Here is a 20,675-nt window from a genome sequence, read left to right as displayed (position 1 = left end):
ACTCGGGGAGGCAAAGGCAAGAGGATCACTGTGAGTTCAAGGCCAGCCTGGTCTACAATGTGAGTCCAGAACAGCCAAAGCTACACAGAGAAACCATGTCTCGAAAAAAAAAATCAAATCAAAACAAAAAGAAAAGAAAAGAAAAGTGAGAGAGAAAGAGCGTGTAAGTTTGAGAGGGAAATGTGGTGGGAAAAGATAAAGATGAAATTGGAAGGGAGGAAATAGGAGATTTGAACAAAACACATTATGTTATATTATATTATACATTACATATTAATTATATAGTACATAGTATATAATATATAGTATATGGTATATAGTATATTATATAATATACATTATATATTATAATCATGCATGAAATTATCAAACAATAAAACTCTGCAGGACAAAATAGATGATGTGAAAAACTAATACAAATCCAGAATAAATAAAAAAAATATTGAGAACATAATATTTAGAATACTCTTTGGCCAAAAGAACAGGGGTTTCTTGAGTCATGCCAGCGAGGTCCTTGTATTTGCTATATGCGCTTTTTTTTAAATCACAGCTGTGAATAATTGTTTGAACAAAGAACAAGAGTCACGGTTGTAATGTGGTTTTACAAAGATTTGGCACTTTGCAGTAAGTCAGTCACCAGATTACACTGGCATATCCCTGCTGAGCTTCTAGGAGCAAACCAGCAGAGAGTGACTACTTGTAGGCACTCTCACAGAAATGTTTTGGCCTGGGTGCTGGGAGGCTGTCACCCTGTGGCCGGTAGCCCTTCTCTGTAGCTCATCCCCAGTTCCTGGGGCACTGCTGACTTTGTCCTTCAATGGGACACAGATTTAAGCTGTAATTGGGTGTTGGGCATGAAAGCTTGCTCTGAGGGTGTGTCAGCTTGCTTACTCTCATGGGGCACCTGTGAAAGTTTTTGTCTTGGGCTCTGGAGCAGACATAGAAGCTCCAACAGTTCTGCTCCTGTATTGCTTGTCCCTGTCTCCCTTCAGTTAACATCAGCCACTTTTGCTCCTCCCAATATGGTAGCTGCTACTGTTGATTTATCATCAAACATTCTAGACCCTGCAGTGCCTGGGGATGACATGAGTAATCTCATAGCCCTTGGGCATATCATGCCCATATATGGAAACTGGACTTGTGCATCCCTGTCTCCTCAGCACCCCAAGCAGATTTTCCCTTCCCAGTTCTTTATGCCCAGCACAGAAGCCCTGGTCTTCTTACTCTTTCGCTAGTGCCCAGGAACCTTATACCTGCTTTTTCTTCTCAGTATAAACAACTGAATTTTTCCTCCATATCACATTGATTCAGTCAGCTTTTTTAAAAAAATGCTTCTAACATTTCTCTTCTTCCTTCTGCTACTGAACAAGATGGTTTTAATGTTGAATGTCCTTCTTTGTCCCTTCCCTCCAATATTCTATTGTCTCACTCTGGCTGACTGATCTTCACATTGCTTACATTTGAGTAGTTCACATACTTTAAATCCTTTTTCCAAGGACTACCTGGATTAAATAAAAAGTTCAACACCTTCGAGTGGCCCCAAGGATCTACTGTCACACTCTTTATTATATTCCCAATTGTTTTAGGAATCTAGGGATTTTCCTCCTTCAGGACCTTGGGTCCTGCATCCTCCCTTGTCCCAAGAGACATAGAGCCACTCCTGACCATCTGTTAGATACCCCAAATGAACCTTGATAAGTCTTATTCTCTAACATGCCTCTTCTTTCTTCTCAGCTGGCATGCTCCTGATTCTTCTCATACTGTATGCCTTTCCTGTGATAGTTCTTTCTCTCCTCAGTGCATGAATTTCTTGAGTAGAGGTACTTGGATTTACTTTCCATACAATCTGTCCTAATTATTTATTGCTGCTAATGTGGCAAACTATCACCAACTCTGAAGATTAAAATAACACTTGTGTTGACCCACAGTCCTATAACCAGAAGCTTGTGGGACCTGGAAGATGTCTCTGTCTCACAAGGCCAGCATCATGGTGCTGGAAGGACTGCATTTTTCTCTGGAGATGCTGAGTAGGCTTGCAGGGTTTTGAGGTAGGGTGGGATTCAGTTCAATGTGGCTGTGGGTGAAGGTTCTGGTCTCCTTGTTAATTGCCGCCTAGGGCTTGTTTCCTGCTTGGCACTGTGACCCCTTCTTCCAGTTGCAGAGCCATTGGACAGCTGAGTCTTTTCTTTATTTGCAAATCTACTTCTGGATCCATTTTGAGAAAACTGTTTTTGATTGAACTGACCGTCAGCCATAGTGATAATCTGAGATAATCTCTGGATTTCCTTCCCATTGCATCTATTTCATTTGCATAGTTTCTTGTGCTATGTGAGTAACAAGTTGGCAGGCATGACCCTTGGGCAGAGCTGCTGCCTGTCCTACCAGCTTTCTACCCTGAACAGCATGTTCGGTACACAAGGAAGGTTATGGTAGGAAAAACAAAACAAAACAAAAAAACAGCATGCTATTGGTAAGTATCACTATGTTATCGAAGCAGATGCTGAGACTCATAACCAAATCTTGGGCAGAGTGCAGGGAATCATATGAAAGAAGGGGGAGTTAGTAAAACCTGGAGAGAACAGGAGCTCCACAAGGACCTAATATATCTGTGCACAGGGGTCTTTTCTGATACTGTTTCTCCAACCCAGGACCATGCATGGATATAACCTAGAACCCCTGCTCGGATGTAGCCCATGGCAGCTCAATATCCAAGTGGCTTCCCTAGTAAGGAGAACAGGGACTATTTCTAACATGAACTCAATGGCTGGCTCTTTGACTTCCCCCTACCCCCAAGGGAGGAACAGCCTTGCTAGGCCACAGAGTAGGACATTGCAGCCAGTCCCGAAGAGACCTGATAAGCTAGGGTCACATGGAAGGGGAGGAGGACCTCCCCTCTCAGTGGACTTAGGGAGAAGTTGAGGGAGGGAGGGTGGGACTAGGAAGGAATGAGGGAGGGGGCTACAGCTGGGATACAAAGTAAATAAACTGTAACTAATACAAAAAAATAAAAAATTAATTAAAAAAGTATCACTATGTAAGTTGTTCAGCCATCTAAATATCAGGTGTGGGTCCTGTCATCACCCTACAGATGAGGGAACTGCGGCACAGAATATGTGACCTAACAAGGTCATAGACCTGTTGGGATGGTAAGCATTTGTCTCAGGGCTAACTCAAAGTTTTGGTGTGTGGAAAGAAAAAAATGCCTACAGATTGGCTTAATCTGTGGCATAATTGGTGTATCAGGTCTTTTGAAACAAGAAGTGTCTGAACCACATGGCATATCCACTCCCACATAGGTACCACCACCCTACAGGCTTACTAAGCCCTGGAAGTTGGTTCTCAGTCATTCCTCTTTCACCAGCATCTTTGTGTTTCCCCCAGTGGAAACCACTCTTACCCCAATTTCTTCACCTTTTCCTACAGATGCTTACCCTAATTCTGAAGTTGTTTATGTTTGGACCAACGGCTCCACTAAGTCTGTGGTGGTGGCCGAAGATGGCTCAAGACTCAACCAGTACCACCTCATGGGGCAGACAGTGGGCACTGAGAACATCAGCACCAGTACAGGTAAGAGACGCTCCACTCATGGCCTGCAGCAAAGGGGCACTCTGCCCTCCATGGCTTCATGCTCCGCGGAGGAGTCCGCAGAAGTACAAATCCCATGCAACTACTCTGGATCCTGTCGGCTCTCTTGCAGTCTGACAAAGGGGCACCAGCTGCATTGATCTGGGAATGAAGAGGCCATTGATTTTTGGTTGAGGGGTATCTGCACTGTACATGTGTGTCCCATCTAGAGGCCCAGTGATCTACTTGTATAATATCCCTCCCAATATCTGAGAAACAAGGTGATCTCTGCAAATATAGGTATGTGACCTGGTACCTGCTCTCTTGTTTCTTGAACATCTCAGAGATCTTCCCAAGACTGAGTCTGGGAAATCACACACACTATCAGTAGATAAGGAGTGGCTAAGGTGATACCAACAAGGAGGCAGATGCAGTCAATCACAAACATACCAAGTTGCCTCTGTAAGGCAATCTAGTTTGGCTTCAGCTGATAAAACATGAATGGAAGGCGAAAGGAATACCACGTACTTGACCTGCATAACCTTGAAGCTGGCCACAACGCTCCTGGCTGAGGGCAGGCCTTTGGTTAGCTTACTGTTTGATTACAGTCAAGCAGCTGTTGTGATAAACACAAGACGCCTTCCTTATAGCACATGCACCAGCCAGGGCAGGGTCCAACCTGCAAATAGCAAAGTGCACCGGGCATCTCTGAGTGAGAAAGACAGCCTGAGAGGGGAGTGTCCCCATTTGGGTGCCATGCCACAGGTAAAAGAAGTAGAATTTCACATCTGCTTTTATGGAAATGAAATGGAAATTATGTGGCAGAATTTGGGGTGCTGCCTTTGGAAGCAGTTTCATACAGTTCCTTAAAATTTTATAAGAGCAGCTCTGTGCCAACCCGTATTCTACAAAAACATCATTAAACAAACAAACAAACAAAAACCCACTGCTTAGTTTTGTTCCTAATAACTCAAAATTAAACAATATGAAAACAAAAGCAAGAGGAATTGAAAGGATAGTAACTTCAGAGCCTACTGTATTTTGTGTGGTATTTCTTGTCTTCAAGCGATATCATTTCAAAGGAACTAGATCTCGCCATTAGATGTATTTCCATCTCTCTGTCTATCCATGTTTCTCTCTTCCACATGAGAGCCTGCTCAGCTTCTCACCTGCTCTCAGCTACCTTCCGCTATTGGAAAGCACACTCCTCCATCCCACCCCCCTCGCAGCATGGATAGTCACTGTTTAGAACTTTGACTCCTTTTACTGTTAGAAGACATATTTTACCTCCTGTGGTTTCTGTGGTTCCTTATTCTTCAACATCATGAGTGCATATCTTGGGAACATCTGCAGGATCCTTGCTAAGCTATAGGATTGGGTTAAGCCGCCTCCAACGTGCCAATGCCCTGTCTACACAGCCAGAAGACCACTAATGCCTCATAGGCAAGACCACAACTGGATTTTGCATTGAGAATCTCTCTAAGATTATGCTTCTGAGATCATAGTAACCCAACAGCCCAGCCTCCAAGTCCCAGCGCTTATTTTGTAGTAATCATTGAAGTAATGGCCAGACCATCTACTGGCCTACACTTCTCAAAGCATCCATTTCATCTTTAGGGAGACACAAACCTCTCTAGAAAGCCTCTCTCCCGATAAACACACAGCCCACCCACCTCAGCTCCTTACCAGTTGACCATTAGGACAGCATCATTTTCAGCAAAAAATGGAAGATCTCCACTTGCCTCCCACACAGCCAGGCAAATCCAGAGAAGACACTGGGACATTGCCCAAGAAATCCAGTTTAGAACAATAGAGGACACTGGTCTCTGCTGGGTGACAGAGATAATGAGTTTTCCAGGTCTGTGGCCTACGTGGCTATTTCTCACTCCCCATTTGGGTTGGGAAAGCATCAGGCCTTGGCAGACAGTAGCTGTCCTGTCTCCCTGGAGCTCCACAGCTGGGAAATAGGAAGGATCTGTTCATCCACAGCAGAGCTCTGATGCCTGATTTCTATCTGCAAAGACTAAATCCTCAGATCCTGATTGCTATAACCTGCAAAGTGGTGAGGGGGGCAGGGAGCATGACACAGATTGACTGGGGATTAATGAAACACAAATCTGATTTTCCCTGAAAAAGCATGCACCAACAAGGGCCCTTCAGAGGCTAGGGTTCACAAGATTTGCTTATGAAATGACCTTTAAGAAAGCCAGGCAGCAGTTCGCACAAAAACACCAAAGTTAAATAACCACAGCATGTATGCAGAGGATGTTGTGCAGACCCATGCAGGCTCCATGATTGCTGCTTCAGTCTCTGTGAGCCCCTATGAGCCCTGCTTAGTTGATTCGTTCAGACTTGATATGAGGATTTGTACCTACTCTTATTGCATCTTGTTATGCTGTGTTTGGTGGATATCCCTAGGAGGCCTGCTATTTTCTGAAAGAAAATTGACAAGCAGTGGATCTAGGGGAAATGGGAGGTGGAGGAAAGAAGAACTGGGAGGAGTGGAGGAAAGGGAAGCTATGGTTGGGATGTATTATATGACAAAAATAAATAAATAAGATAGATAGATAGATAGATAGATAGATAGATAGATAGATAGATAGATAGATAAAAGAAATCCAGCCAACTTGCACCTAATACATCACCAAGGCAACCCCAACACTCAGGTAAATTATGGAAGAGGAAGCAAAAAAGCCTCTAAGACCCAGAAGTCCAGGACTCCTAGTCTGCTGTGAGAAGTGTGAGAATGTATGCCAGGTAAGCTGCACCCATGAACTCTCAACAGCATTGACTACCAGAATAAAATCAGCATGTGATAACACCAATTAACATACAACATAGAAAGATAAATTTCCAGCCCTAGATGAAGAGCTCCAGGTGGTCAATGTATGCTAAAAAAACCCAGAGTCCTCCCCCCCCCCCAGGGGCTAGCTCCTGTATAGGTTGTACAATCCCAGTGGCCATCCCTGGGCACATGTGTATATGGTCAATGCTAAACAGACTCAGTAGGTTATACATATCTATTTGTATATACATATATGTGTACTGTAACAATAGTAATTAAAGAAGATAGCATGAATTTAGGAGGACATGGGAAGAGAGGGGTTTAGACATGAGTCAGAGTTCTTGTTTGAAGTTTTCAAAAAAAAACCAAAATCATTAAGCAAACAAACAAGAAAACAAGTAAGCACTAGCCTGACTGAGGAGGGGAGCATTATAAACTCCTCTGGGGAGAGCTGTAACCCCTGCCCAGGAAGGTAGCAATGATCTCCCAGATTTGTATATCTGCAGGTGAATACACGATCATGACTGCTCATTTCCACCTGAAGAGGAAGATTGGGTACTTTGTCATCCAGACCTACCTTCCCTGTATCATGACGGTAATCTTATCCCAGGTGTCCTTTTGGCTAAATCGAGAATCTGTCCCGGCCAGGACAGTTTTTGGTGAGTATCTCCAAGCCAGGCCTTGGCATTGGTGCCTTGTGGCTAGTCTGAACAATCACCAGTGCCACAGCTACATTTGAATTGTGTGTTAAAGGTGTGGTCCTCAGCAGATAGCAGTATGGAAAAGAAGTCAGGAGATGAGAATGGACTCTTCAGGGCAGACAGGTTTATTCAGTAAAACCTGAGAAAGGCTCACAACATGCAACTAGTGAGAGCACCTCTCTTTCAGATGAGGGGTCTTTTATTGGGTTAGGAGAAAGAAAGGAGGAGCAGAGGCTATGTGGGTCAACAGCTGGCTAAGCTATTCTTTTGCTACAGGATTTTTTTCTAGCTAGGTTATGTCTCAGGAGCTTAGGATGTGCTGTACAGATAGCACCATGCTGTTCTCAATTCTTCAAAACATCTGTTTTGTAGAATATTCTGTGTGTGTTTTGGAAGCCAAGCATTCAGGCTTAAGACACTGGGTAGTTGTTCTATTCTCCCTCCCCTTGGTAGTATTTGGAGGCTGCAAGCTTCAGATGATGGAGCCTAGTGTAAATCAGGCCATTAGGATTATGGCTTTGAAGAGGAATGTGGTCTCTTTGCTTCTTGTCTCTTGCATCTAGTCTCTGCTTCTTAGCCACCACCAACTGACCAACATGTTCCTTCCCATGCTTCTGTTATGACTTGCTATTCTTCCTCAGGCTCTGAATCAGCAAAGCCAACTTGCCATGAACTAAAACCCTCCAAATGTAAACTGAAGCAAACCTTTCCTTCTGTAAAGTTAATTATTTTCAGTATTTTATGACAGTAACAAGAAGCTGATTAACATAGTTACCACACTTCTATTATTGCCCTTCCACTGTGACCTAGGAAACAAGCTGAGCAATTAGTTAAAAATTTAAGATTAAGAAAAAGGACTTCCCTTTGAATGAGAATTTAGGGAATAATTTTTTTCTGCTTGATAATTATTTCCTTTTTGGAAAACTTATCTTCACTAGAAGGCTTTTTGAAGATATGAAATTATAAGCACCCTTCCCTTCCTCCTCCTCCCCTTTTTTTTGTTCCTCCCTCTTTTCCACTGGAGACCAAATCCAGATTTGTGAATGGTAGGCAAGTAATTTGCCACCAAGCGACACTCCTAGGCTGGGCACAGCATAGTTTTCCAAGTGATTTTGGTTATTTATTTCGAATTTCCATGTTGTTTTCTTTGAAATGTGCACACTGCTTCAAGATCTTCATCAAAATCTTCATCAAAAAAAGTCCTTCCATTGGGCGTACACTAGCACATTGTACTCCACATGGTGGTAATGAACCACACTTTCAGCCCTTTGGAATTGTAGCACTGCATTTTCAGATTCAGCCAATGACAGAAAATATTTGAAATACCGTCACATCTGTACTAAACATGTACAAACTATTTGTCTTGCTGTTGTTTCCTGAAACAACTCTTTACTTGACAATTGCATTATATAAGGTATTGTAAAGCATCTAGATTATGGGTCCTTATATGTAAGAGACTTCCTGAAGGTTATTTGCAGAGGCTGTGCCATTCTATATAAGAGACTCAAGTGTTTATGGGCTTGGTAATCTGAGGTTGATCCAGAACCTGTCCTCGGCAGACGCTAAATGGTGACTAGTGAATGACTTTTCCTAGGAGGAATGAGAAATGTCTGTTCATCTTGGTTTCCATGTGTTTGTGTACTGTGAAATGCAGTTCACACAGTTTTTCCTTCCACAGTAAGAAGAGGTTTACATGCATCTTATCTTGATGGTATATAAGAAGCCCAAGAGCCCTGGGCTCCCTCTGCTCATCACTCTGCTTCCAACTACTAACTTCCTCACCCCCATTCAATCTAGAATATGTAATCAAGGTGGCCAGGAGGCACTCGCTTACCAAGCTGATAGGCCTAATGAACTCTTTGGTGGACATTTCTTAGGCAGGAGAAAGTGTGAACTGCCAGTGATAATTGCTTTTCTCTCGAGTGTCTGCACTCAACTCTTTACTCAGCATAAGTTATTGACTGGATTGTTAAGAAAAATCAAGTTGTAAAATCAATTAATTCCACATAGGTTCCATGTTGTGTGAATTGCTGGTCTCCTAGCTACTGACCCTGCATTGGCTCTGTAGTGTTCCCTTGCTACTGGTTTCACACAGCCTCTGCATCAGACTTCTTCTAGTTGCTGGCTTAGAAACATACCATTGTTGTCTCGGGCCTCTGGAGGGTAGGATTCCAAGATCAAGATGCTGGCAGGGTTGGTTTTTTTTACTGAGGCTTGTGAAGGAAACTCTGACCAGGAGTCTTTCCTTGCTATGGTAGGTCTAGGGCTTGTGGACCCATGCTCCCAGTGTTTGTTCTGTGTGCATGTTAACTCAGAATTTCCCCCTTTAAGGAAGGCCAGTCACACTGGATTAAGGCCTATGCTGTCTACTGATGTCATTACTTCTTAAGAGCCTAGACTGTTATAAGGTCACAACCATTGGTAGCTGAGATTAGGACTTCAGTGTGCCAATTTGAAAGGCATCACGGGCCAACCCATGACATGCACATTTCAGTCATATCACATATATAGATCTATGCTCACAGAAGTGTGTAAGAAGAGAGACCATCTAAATTGTAAGAGTCCCAAGTCCTGACTCCAGATATGGGCTGTTTCCTCACAGGATGGGAATTTGGGTATACTGCTAAGTGCCTGTAAATCTCGAGCTCTTCCTGCATGGTAGGTATAGTACACTCTTTCAGAAAGTAGCTTAGATCAGAGGCTGCCACTTGGCTGGTAACACACCGATCTTCCCACTGTAAAAGCCATGCATGCTCGCAGCCAAATGACACGGCTTTGCTGTGAAGCCCCTGCAGTGTTTCTGTAAAGCTACCGTAGGCTTGTAGGCTTAAGCATATTGCTCCTGCTTTGAAGGAGAGAAATTTTCATGCAGCTGCATTGGAACTCAGACATCTCTGGAATCTCTGTTCAGTCATTACACAAGGAAAAAAAACACACTGCATCATTCTGTCCCAGTCTACTGCTTAGAAAGTACACAGTAAATCTCCATGAAGCACACTGCTGAGCCCAGTGTGAAGGTCACTGCCACTTTTCCAGTGTCCTTGCCTTAGTCCCACAGAGTTATACCATTCATTCAATACATCTTTGCAAGTACCAACAAATTTTCAGACCTGTCCAGAGGAAGGAGGTACAGTTATATAGAAACCAGTCCAAAATCCATGCCATCCTTAATTTGTATTATAGTGGAAGGAATCAGTGGGAGCAATTAGTTAAACAATGTTTTCACTGCAGAAACTGTGATAATCACAGGTACATTGAGAGATAAAGAAATCAGCTGAGGCTTTAGGTTGTTTCATGTCCAGGGAGGGAGCTCTGGGAAGGAACACTGGTCTCTGTTCCCATGGTGTACTCTCCTTGCCAAGCAGGAGTGACCACAGTGCTGACTATGACAACTCTCAGCATCAGTGCCCGGAATTCGCTGCCCAAAGTGGCCTATGCTACAGCCATGGACTGGTTCATTGCTGTCTGCTATGCATTCGTCTTCTCTGCTTTGATTGAATTTGCCACAGTCAACTACTTTACAAAGAGAGGATGGGCCTGGGATGGCAAGAAGGCCCTAGAAGCAGCCAAAATCAAGGTAACCAACAATTTACTGTCCTCCTCCTTTTAGGCTTCATTGACAAAGAAAGTGTGTCTAATTATGGGTCCCAATATTCAGCTAGGGATTTCACTTCCTGCCTCTCCCTTCAGAGTGATTCTTCCACTCACCTGCAAGGCCTTTGCAGGTTCTTACAGATGGTCTGCTTATCTTCATTCAAGTATAAGGTGTTCACTGAACGGCTTGGAGTTATTTATTCCCAAACTGGTTCTTTTTGTGAAAACAATCCTGACTCTACAGATGACATGCCTGGGTTTTAACCTTAGTTCACAATACAGCATGTTCTTTTGTCCTTTGCCCATGCACTGTATCTTCTTTGAGGTAGCTGTAATGTCTTGGAGAGGGTGGACAGCATAATGAAAGTTGTCCATCCACCAAAAAGACCCAGTGTTTCAAGGAAATGATTTGGCCCACTCAAGCTGTGGGCATCGATGGTGATGTGAAGTGTCACACAGTCAAATGACCTTTCACTGCATATTACACACATGGTTTTTGCCCAAATCTAAGGAACAATGGAGTGAAAAGAACCTCGAAGGTCCCAAGCTGAATCACTTCCTCAAGGAAATGAGAAAATGTACATAGAAAATAAAACCACCAGTAATAACCTGCTAATTTTACTGTGCACAGAGCAGATATTTAAGCAATTTGTTTGTACTGAAAGAAGGTGATGTCACTGCTTTCAGGGGAAGATTGAAAAAGAAATCATAATTTTTCCTCTGGGAAATAAGCCTGGGGGAGTTCAGGTAGGGTTATGTATGAATAGAGTTAGGTGTCCTCAACCACGCAGCTGGCAAACCTGGGCACTTCCATCCCATGGATTTATCTGTCCCTACCCCACCATCAGTCTTTGTTTGTCTGGGATTGTATACTCTATTTCTTTTCCTGAGGAAAACTGTACATTCTGACTTTACCATGGGCTGTAACTTTTCCAAGGCCAGGAGTTCATTCCCCATGCCCTGTGCTATTCACAGAGTCACACTTCCATGTCCAGTTGGCTGTGTGAGAGGACAGGGTGGCAGGAATTGGGAAACAAGAGGGAGATGGGTTGGCAATAGTCCCCTTGCTTAGAGGTGTACCACAGCCTAACTGGTAAGTTCTCTCTACTCCTAAGTGGAAGTTTGTGAAACTAGGCTAATACTGAGCTTCTTCATCCAAACTCACTTCATGTCTGACTGTCCATCACATTTACTCCTGTGTCTTTTGCATCTTCTCAGTGCCTATTTGGGTTCATTTTCAGTGTTTGAGGAGACAAAAAATGATTTGGCCGCTATGGATGTTCTTCAGGGAGCTGAGGAAATGCTTGTAGAGATAGGGTGTCCTTGGGTTTTTAGACTTATAAAGGGCAGCCAAGAAGGTTATTTGTTGGGAAGAAACACAAATTATGTGGAAAGATGGAACTAACCAGCCCACCTCATGTTAATGGAAGATAGATGCATGCTGGTTGCCTGAATTTTTAAAAATTAATTAATTAATTTTCTATTCACTTTACATCTTTTTGGTAGCCCTATCCCTACTCCCCTCCCAGTCTTACTCTCCTTCCATCCCCCTTCTACCTTTGTCTTTTCCTCAGAAAGGTGAGCTCCCTTTTCCATCCACCCCAGCTCATTAAGATGCATCAGGACAGATCATGTCCTCTTCCCTTGAGGCCTGGTAAGGTAGTCCCACCAGGAGGAAATGATCAAAAAGCTGACAAGTGAGCTAGTATCAGATGCAGTCCCCACTTCCCTTACTAGAGGACCCACATGAAGACTCTCACACTGGTCAGATTGACTAAGATCAACATCTCAAGCAACAGCACTTGCTGACGAGGGTACAGATAAAGAGAAACCCTTCTCCATTTTTGGTGGGAGTGCAAACTTGTACAAGTGCTTTGGAAATCAATCTTGTGCTTTCTTAGAAAGTTGGGAACAGCTCTACCTCAACACACAGTTATACCACTCCTGGGTATACACCCAAAAGATGCTTCACCATCCAACAAGGACATCTGCTCAATATGTTCATAGCAGCTTTATTCATAACAGTCAGAATCTGAAAGTGATGTCCCTCAACCAAAGAACGGATAAAGAAAATGTGGTTGCTTAAATTTTAAAAGCATAAATGATGATGATTGGAGTTGGTCAAGTCTTGAGACACCAGTGCACTATCAAAGTGTCAGGCCACCCCGACTTCCAGCTGACTGTGAGGTCTTGGGCAGGTGGTACGTCATAACATGCTGTTAGATACAATGCTGACACAGCTGACACAGGCTCCATATAACTGCCCCTTTCTAAGTCTGTGTGAGGAGCTTAGATGAGGAAGTGAAGGAAACAGAATGGCTAATTCCACATGCAGTGTGCTGCACTGGCCAGCTCTATGGAATATCAAGATGATGAACTGTTCCTCAGTGCTGTGCCCTATCCCAGTGCTGGAAAACTCTTTGTGTGGAATGTCATGCTATCAGGCAGGTCAGGCACACTGTCCGACCCCTGGACTAAGTGAGAATGAACACCCTAGTGAGAACTTGTTGCTGTGAGATGGTGATCACCAGAAGTGGAGAAAACTTTTAAGAACTTAGAAAACTGTGCTCTCCATTGTTTCATACCTATCCCCAATAAAGGAAAAAGGAGTAAGATGAGGCAGAAGGCTATGATGCTTTGTGTGTAAGCTCAGCATAGCCTCGGGTAATCCATACTGAAACCGTGAAGCAAGTCAGAGGACATGATGGGAAAGTGATGCTTCTACCTCACTGGCTGACATGTCGGGGCTGAATGACATTCTTCTTGGGGAGACATGAACAAGCATCACTCACCCAAAATAGGGAACCAACCCCAGACCAAAGCTCATAGAGCTCTAAAGGCTTACACAGTGAACTAATGAGTTATGTTAATGTTACAGGAATATGAATGAGGAGTTACGGACAGGAGCATAACTTTCTCAAAGGCAGCTGAATCAGCAAAGCCCATGGGTGACGCTTACAAAAGCTGGAAACCTGGGCTACTGCACAGCCTGCAGACAGATGAACAGCTTGGGGAGTGTCCATTCCAGTTAGTTCACTTGCTGGAGGCTCTTCCAAACAGCCTGGCTGGTTTCTGCTTCTGGGTAGTTTGTGTGGTTTGAGCCTTTGCTAGGCAGCTTTGACTTGTCTTGGAGTGGCTCTGCAATCTTTAAAGCTTATATATACTTGGGGAGGGGAGGCGAGGCCCAGTGAATCTGTTCAGTTTCAGGAACTTCCTGGAGGTATGTAGAGGTTTTATGCTTCCAGAGCATCAGTAGATTGTGATTTCTCTTCCTTGTAAACATGCTGTGTCTTAATGAGAGAACTCCAAGGTGGATAGTTTAAATCTCAGGAAAACTGCTACATAGCCATGGGTCTGCCTTCTAAGGAAGGCTATGGCCAGAGAGGGTGAGGCAGCTTTCTGTTACTAAGGCTGTTTTTGAAGGAACTGGCTGCTGGTTTTCACTACTGATAACTGGACAGCAAGCACTTTCTGAAAGAGGAATCCATGTGGATCTCAATATGAGGCATACTCACCTGAACCTTACTGTATCTTGAGCTGTTTCTGCCCCTCCTCATGGTCATCTCTCATAGTTCAACGTACGTGTCACCATGACATAGCAGTATGGTTGGCTGTCCATGTCTGCCAGACCCATATCTTTCATACAACTAACCACAGTTCAAAATGTTTGAGAAAAATATTGGGTATATATTGAACAAGCACAGAATTTGATTTTTGGTCATTCATCATTAAGCAATACAAAACAAGTATTTACACAGTGTTAACTTGCATTAGGGTATTAGAAGTCATTTAAATAATTCAAAGCACTTGGAAGAATGTCCACGGGTTATGGGAAAAAAACTAAGCCATTTTATATAAGACCCTTAGGTGGCTGCCGATTTTGATAAATGAGTGGCTATTGAAGGACTTGTTTTTGTCTCTTTTGTGTTCTTTTGCTGAATCATTTAGAGTAGTTAGTCACACTTACTGATTTCCTGGAAGAACGGCATGAAGGTTACATGATAGTTTTCTGTGGCATGGCCTGCTTCCCACCCATCTATCTGCCCATAGTCTTTAGAGGGTTCCATAGTCCTTGCATTTGGGTTAAGACTTCATTTTCCTTTGTTCTCACCTGCACCCCCACTCCCTCAGCTCTCTACTTTTTATCTTTACTGGCTGACATATTTTCCATAATTACAATGCTGTTTTGTTTACATTTTATTTAGTGAGTTGACTTTATTTTGATAATGAAATCGAAATGAAAGTTTAAACTAACATTTTACTATGTATCTTTTCTAGTGTACAGTAATGTTTAAAATGTTTCTTTTTCTGCAGCTAACATTTTATTGTGTTTATTTTATAACCATCAATGTATCATCTATCTATCTATCCTTGTACATAACATCCATCCACTCATCTATCAATCAATCATCCCTTTATCCATCATCTATTATCCATCCATGCATCCATTTATCATCTGTACACTGTCACCTATTATTGATCTACTTTTCATCCATCATTCATTTTATTTTTCATACATATTAAATAAATTACATGCATACCCTCAACCAGAGTTCAGTGTGGTTTATTATTTATTTTATTCTTTTGAAGAAAAATGTACCCAAAATGAAGTACACAAACATTAATCATATTTTTGTTGAATTCCTGCAAACCCATACTTTTGGATTCCGCAAATCCCTGTTATATCAGAAGCATCTAGGAAGTTTAACATATCTCTTTCTAAGCAGCTCCTGTACTCACCTCTCTAAATGTAACCACATTTTTTACTTTTACACATGAAGTTTATTGCCTGTTCTAGAATTTCATACAAAAATAATAATAACAGAAGAGTGTGCACAAGAGTATTGACAGTTGCTGAACCTAGAATAGTCAGAACTGTAGACAGTATATATGTCCATTAACAGGAGATAAATAGTTATAATTCTTAAAAGAAATAATACTCAACAATATAAGGATGATTTTATTGTGCTGTTGCAAGCAACTGCAAGGAGGATTCTCAGGAGCTCTTTTTCAGATACGCCTTGCACCAAGGACTACTTACTGTAGTCAGCATTTTTAATCACTCTCCTTTTAATTACTCTCTTTAGGTCATTCATGGAGTATTCACTCCTACAGGCACACTTAAATAAAGAAATTATTGTTGCTACAATTTTAATTCAGTTTATGCTAGGTTCCTGAGAATACCAAACATTCACGTCAACAAGGGCTCTTGCTCAGCCAAAGTTATCTGCTACGGTATGCTAAGCTTGCAAGTCTATGGAGGCCTACCCTCTCCCAGGACTTAGTCATGTTTATTTGTCTCTGCCTACAAGATAGACATGAGACCTTTAACAGGAGTGGAAAGGTGACATGTCTTTACCTTCTTATTATATTTTGCAGAAAAAAGAACGTGAACTCATACTAAATAAGTCAACAAATACTTTTACAACTGGGAAATTGACCCATCCTCCAAATATCCCAAAGGAGCAGCCTTCAGCAGGGACCGCAAACTCATCATCAGCCTCTGTCAAACCTTCTGAAGAGAAGACTTCTGAGAGCAAAAAAACATACAATAGCATCAGCAAGATCGACAAAATGTCCCGGATTGTGTTCCCAATCTTGTTTGGCACATTCAACTTAGTTTACTGGGCAACATATTTGAATAGAGAGCCTGTGATAAAAGGGGCCACCTCTCCAAAGTAAGCCAGGCAAGTCCCAAGCTTCCAGGAAACCATACACCCACAGCTCACAGAGACTGTGTGGGCACTGTCTTTCAGGAATTTTTGCATGTTTAATAATATGTACAAATAATATTGCCTTGATGTTTCTACGTGTAACTTCAGATGTTTCAAGGATGTCCCCTTAATAAACAAGGCAAACAACCTTCTAGAAAAGTGGGAGGCAATGACTGATGCTCAGAGTCTCAGTCTCCTAACATCAATAGTTTACAAACAAGATAAGTATATTTTTAACTGTTACAAGTATATGATGTTTTTATACTTCAAATGCCATTTCATACAGTTTTTCCCAGCCAACCGAACATTTTTGGGAATCCCTGTGATGACTACTTGACAGCTGCAAAAAGCAAACATCATGGGGTTCACACTGTCCGTGAGGAGCAAACTGTGGACATTTAAGTCCAATACTAATTGCCTTTAATAACTCCTCTTATTCTGAAACTTAAAAAAATACTGCATGAACTGACATTAGGAAATAGAGTAAGCAAACATTTATTCAGACAAATTTAATCACAAGTATATAGTGTGTTAGATTAATAGTTCAAATATTTCCCCAAGGAAGGAAATCAACTGATTCAAAGTTAACTTTGTTTCTGTGAAAAATAAATTTTTCTCACTACACCCTAACACCTCTACAACTTTAATAATGACAAAAACAAACAAACAAACCTTAAAACTTTAAAGCTACAGGTATTGGACCTTCTTGGCCATGACACTCCCTCCCCATTGTCTCTGGAACTCTGGAACGTCAGCTCCTCTTGCTGCTGCTTCAGCGCTGAGAAATTGTAATTGAGTTACTTTTTTGTTTTATTTCCCTGTACATATTTCATGATTGGATTACTGCTCTGTTAGCTTTTGTATATGAATCTTAACTGTTCATTAAAAAAAAAAATTGAAAATGACCTGATCTTATGGGTGTAAGTCATTTCTACTTTCAGTTCAGTTTTTATTAACTAATTTTCTGAAAATGGCTTAATAAAATCTCATATGAAATTGTTTGGGGGAAAAATAAACAAAGAAGGGGAGTTACAACTTAGTGGGTGACCCTCACTCTTCTAGCCTAATTATACAGAAGGATGTTTGGAGGATACTTATTGACATGGCAGGTGGCACTGGCAGACATAGCCAGTAGCTCTTCCTACCACAGATTTCTGTGTGCTTCCCTCAGCACACCAAGAGTGTTTCCTACAGGCATGGTGACTACTGATTCTGGTGGCCTTACACGCTCCCTTATTGACCTGGTGACGGCTGGTTCTGGCTTTGTACCCTTCTTTATGGGTCTGGTGACTGCGGATCCTGGCCACATAACCTCTTATGGGCCTTGTGAATGCTGGTCCTAGCTCTGAACCCACCTTCAGTTATTCATGAATAGTCAGATAGAGTAGAGCAATTGGTGCATATACTTACTCTTCAAATAAATTTCAGCAGGTTGGAATGAATAGGTTCTGCCATAAACTTGGAACTCCAGAATTATTACAACTCGCAAGAAAATCAAATTAATGATTAAGCCTGTTTGGACATAGTAGGTGCCATGCAAATATCACAATCCCCTTTCTTAATGTGCTTTTTTGTATATGTGTGTATGCATACATAAGTGTTCATGTGTGTACACGTGTTTATGGGTGCCAGCACCTACATGTGCTCATGTGGAGCCCAGATGTTGACATCAGATGGTTTCTGTAGTCAATCTGCCTAATTTTTTGAAATAGAATTATATCACTAGACCTGTAGACCACCATTTCAGCTAGACTGGCCAGCAAGCTCCAGCTATGCTTCCTTCAACTTTCCAGTGCCAGTGTTACAGGCACACAAAGTCACACCAGGCTTTTCACATGGGTGCTGTAGATCAAGCCCATATCTCTACGTTTTACTGTCACCTCAGCAGCTTTTCCACTCTTCCCTTTATAACTGTGCTCAGTATTTCAAAAAAAGAATGACAGGAAGGTCACTCTAAAATGCTATGGAAGCATTTTCTGCGATAGGATGATGACATCTGCAGAACAACATGTTTCTGTTACACCACAGCATGAACATCCCCTGGAAAAAAACAGAGCAAATGTTTTCCCATTACGTTTTTGTTCTAGATTTTTTTACTCTCCTTACTGTTGAGCACCACACGGAACTTTTAAGAAGGTGGAAGTGTAATATTCAGATGTTTGCATATGTTAATACCCATCTTGAACTGCTTACTTTCAATAGAAAATGACCCCTTCTTCACCAGGTTAAAGGATATTTCTTAACATATAGCTTTTTTACAGAAGTCCTTGCTAAGCTTGTTTAGAGACTGCCCATTTTATGCTGCTGAACCTGTAATATGATGAATATTTAACAAAAATAATCACATTTGTTTTCCGTTCTCTGATTTTGTGTTTCAGAGATCCTCAGAGTTTGTTATTTTTAATGAGAACATAATAAAGAATCACCTTGGGGAAATGATGACAAGGCAAGCAATAACATTTTTGAAGATAATTATAAATTATACTGCTCTACTTTTAGAGCCAGAATATTTAAATGTGCTTTTTAAAAAAAAATCACTACAAATATAAAGAGAGGCTGTTCGGCTGTTCTAGCAGTCCACAATCAGTACTTCTTATACACATTCTTGTGAGTCTAAAGATCTATCTAGGGCAAGCTTTGAATGAGGATGACATAAAAGTATATGTTTGCATGCGATTATTTTGTATGTCTTCTGGAGGAGCAACTAAAATTCTCCAACAAATTCACTCTGTTGAAGATGGGGAAGAAGGTTGAAAACTATTTATTTGTTCATTGCCTTGATGCTACCTGAGAAATTTCACTGCAAGCCTCACGTATGACAAGCTGTGGGAAAGAGCAGCACATAGGAAATGTCTCCTTTATAAACAGTGTTACAGCAACTCAATCATTAACCCTTTACTCAATATGGCCAGTTAGGTGTAAATACAGGCTTATATTTCTGTGCCTCATAATTTCTAAGTCTGAGTTCACAACACCATCAAACTCTTTTATGTGAATGATGATTAAAAAAAAAAGTGACCTAAGATGGAAGTATTGCTTCCAAGCCCTGGGTAAATGATTATACATTAAGCGTGCCTTACATATTTCCCTCTGCAAACATGTCCATCTATACTTTCCTCATAAACTTAATGCCTTATTTAGTGTAGCACTCCTCTCATAAGAAAAAGGGAGGGAGGCAAAGAATAATGAAGGGAGAGGAGGAATGGAGAGAGAGAAGGAAAGAGGAGAGAATGAATGAAGATCATTGAATGAGAGACTTGGTATTATTTTTTCTTTTTTGAAGTTTTTTTATTATTTATTTATTTATTTATTTATTTATTTATTTATTTATTAACTTTGTATCCCAGCTGTAGTCCTGTCTCTCATCCTCTCCAGGTCCCACCCTTCCTCCTTCTTATTCTCACATGCCCTTTCCCCAGTCCACTGATAGGGGAGGTCCTAATCCTCTTCTATCTGTCCCTAGCCTATCAGGTCTCATCAGGACTGGCTGCATTGTCTTCCTCTGTGGCCTGGTAAGGCTGCCATCCCCTCAGGGGGAGGTGATCAAAGAGTCAGCCACTGAGTTCATGTCAGTGACAGCCCCTGCTCTTCTTACTAGGGAACCCACTTGGAGACTGAGATGCCATGGGCTACATCTGAACAGAGGTTTTAGGTTATCTCCATGCATGGTCCTCGGTTGGATTATCAGTCTCAGAAAAGAACCCTGGACCCACATTTGTGGTTCTGTTGGTCTCTTTGTGGAGTTCCTGTCCCCTCGAGGCCTTTCTATCTCCCCCTTCTTTCATAAGATTCCTTGCAATCTGTCCAAAGTTTTGCTGAGTCTCAGCATCTGCTTTGATACCCTCTTGGGTAGAGTCTTTCAGAGGTTCTCCGTGGTAGGGAGACTTGATGTTTTTAATTGGTTTGTTCTTTCTAGAGCTCTCAAATAGATGGTTATGGTGGTATTCCAGTAGCAACCTACCTCAAGAAAAACCAAAATGATGACACTGAGTCTTCGATCAACATTTGCCTCTACTATAAGAACTAGTCTCAAAGCAAAAGAGGCCCTCCTTTGCAAATTTGGAAATGCTACAATTTTCTCTGTCTTTTAATTATTTAAAAATTAGTATTACTATTTTTTATAACCAGAGGAAGAAGTGGGGGAGATTCTAGGAGTTACAAGGGATAGAGAATACCAGAAGAACATGGTCTACTGAATTATCTAATCAGGACAAATATGAGGCTCACAGAGACTAAAGTGGCAAGCACAGTGCCTACAAGGTACTACACCAGGTACTTTGTGTATATTATATGGCTGACAGCTCCTAACAAGTGGAA

General features: G+C 41.8%; 1 protein-coding gene across 5 annotated transcripts in view; it reads left to right on the top strand.

Moving 5' to 3' along the window:
• The window catches only part of Gabra5 (gamma-aminobutyric acid type A receptor subunit alpha5), a 92,511-nt gene extending 75,248 nt beyond the window's left edge, over nucleotides 1–17,263 (top strand). For all 5 annotated transcript variants that reach the window (XM_021648721.2, XM_021648701.2, XM_021648717.2 and 2 more), the window contains 4 exons: nucleotides 3,424–3,567; nucleotides 6,856–7,008; nucleotides 10,416–10,627; nucleotides 16,024–17,263. In XM_021648721.2, coding sequence (XP_021504396.1) covers nucleotides 3,424–3,567; nucleotides 6,856–7,008; nucleotides 10,416–10,627; nucleotides 16,024–16,326 — 812 coding nt within the window. In that variant the 3' untranslated portion in view covers nucleotides 16,327–17,263. The remainder of the gene's footprint in view (nucleotides 1–3,423; nucleotides 3,568–6,855; nucleotides 7,009–10,415; nucleotides 10,628–16,023) is intronic.
• Nucleotides 17,264–20,675: the final 3,412 nt, after the last annotated feature.

Source organism: Meriones unguiculatus, chromosome 14 (assembly GCF_030254825.1).
Source record: "Meriones unguiculatus strain TT.TT164.6M chromosome 14, Bangor_MerUng_6.1, whole genome shotgun sequence".
Taxonomy (NCBI): Eukaryota; Metazoa; Chordata; class Mammalia; order Rodentia; family Muridae; genus Meriones; species Meriones unguiculatus.
The sequence above is the reverse complement of the archived record's forward strand: the minus strand, read 5'-3'. Positions and strand labels throughout refer to the sequence as shown.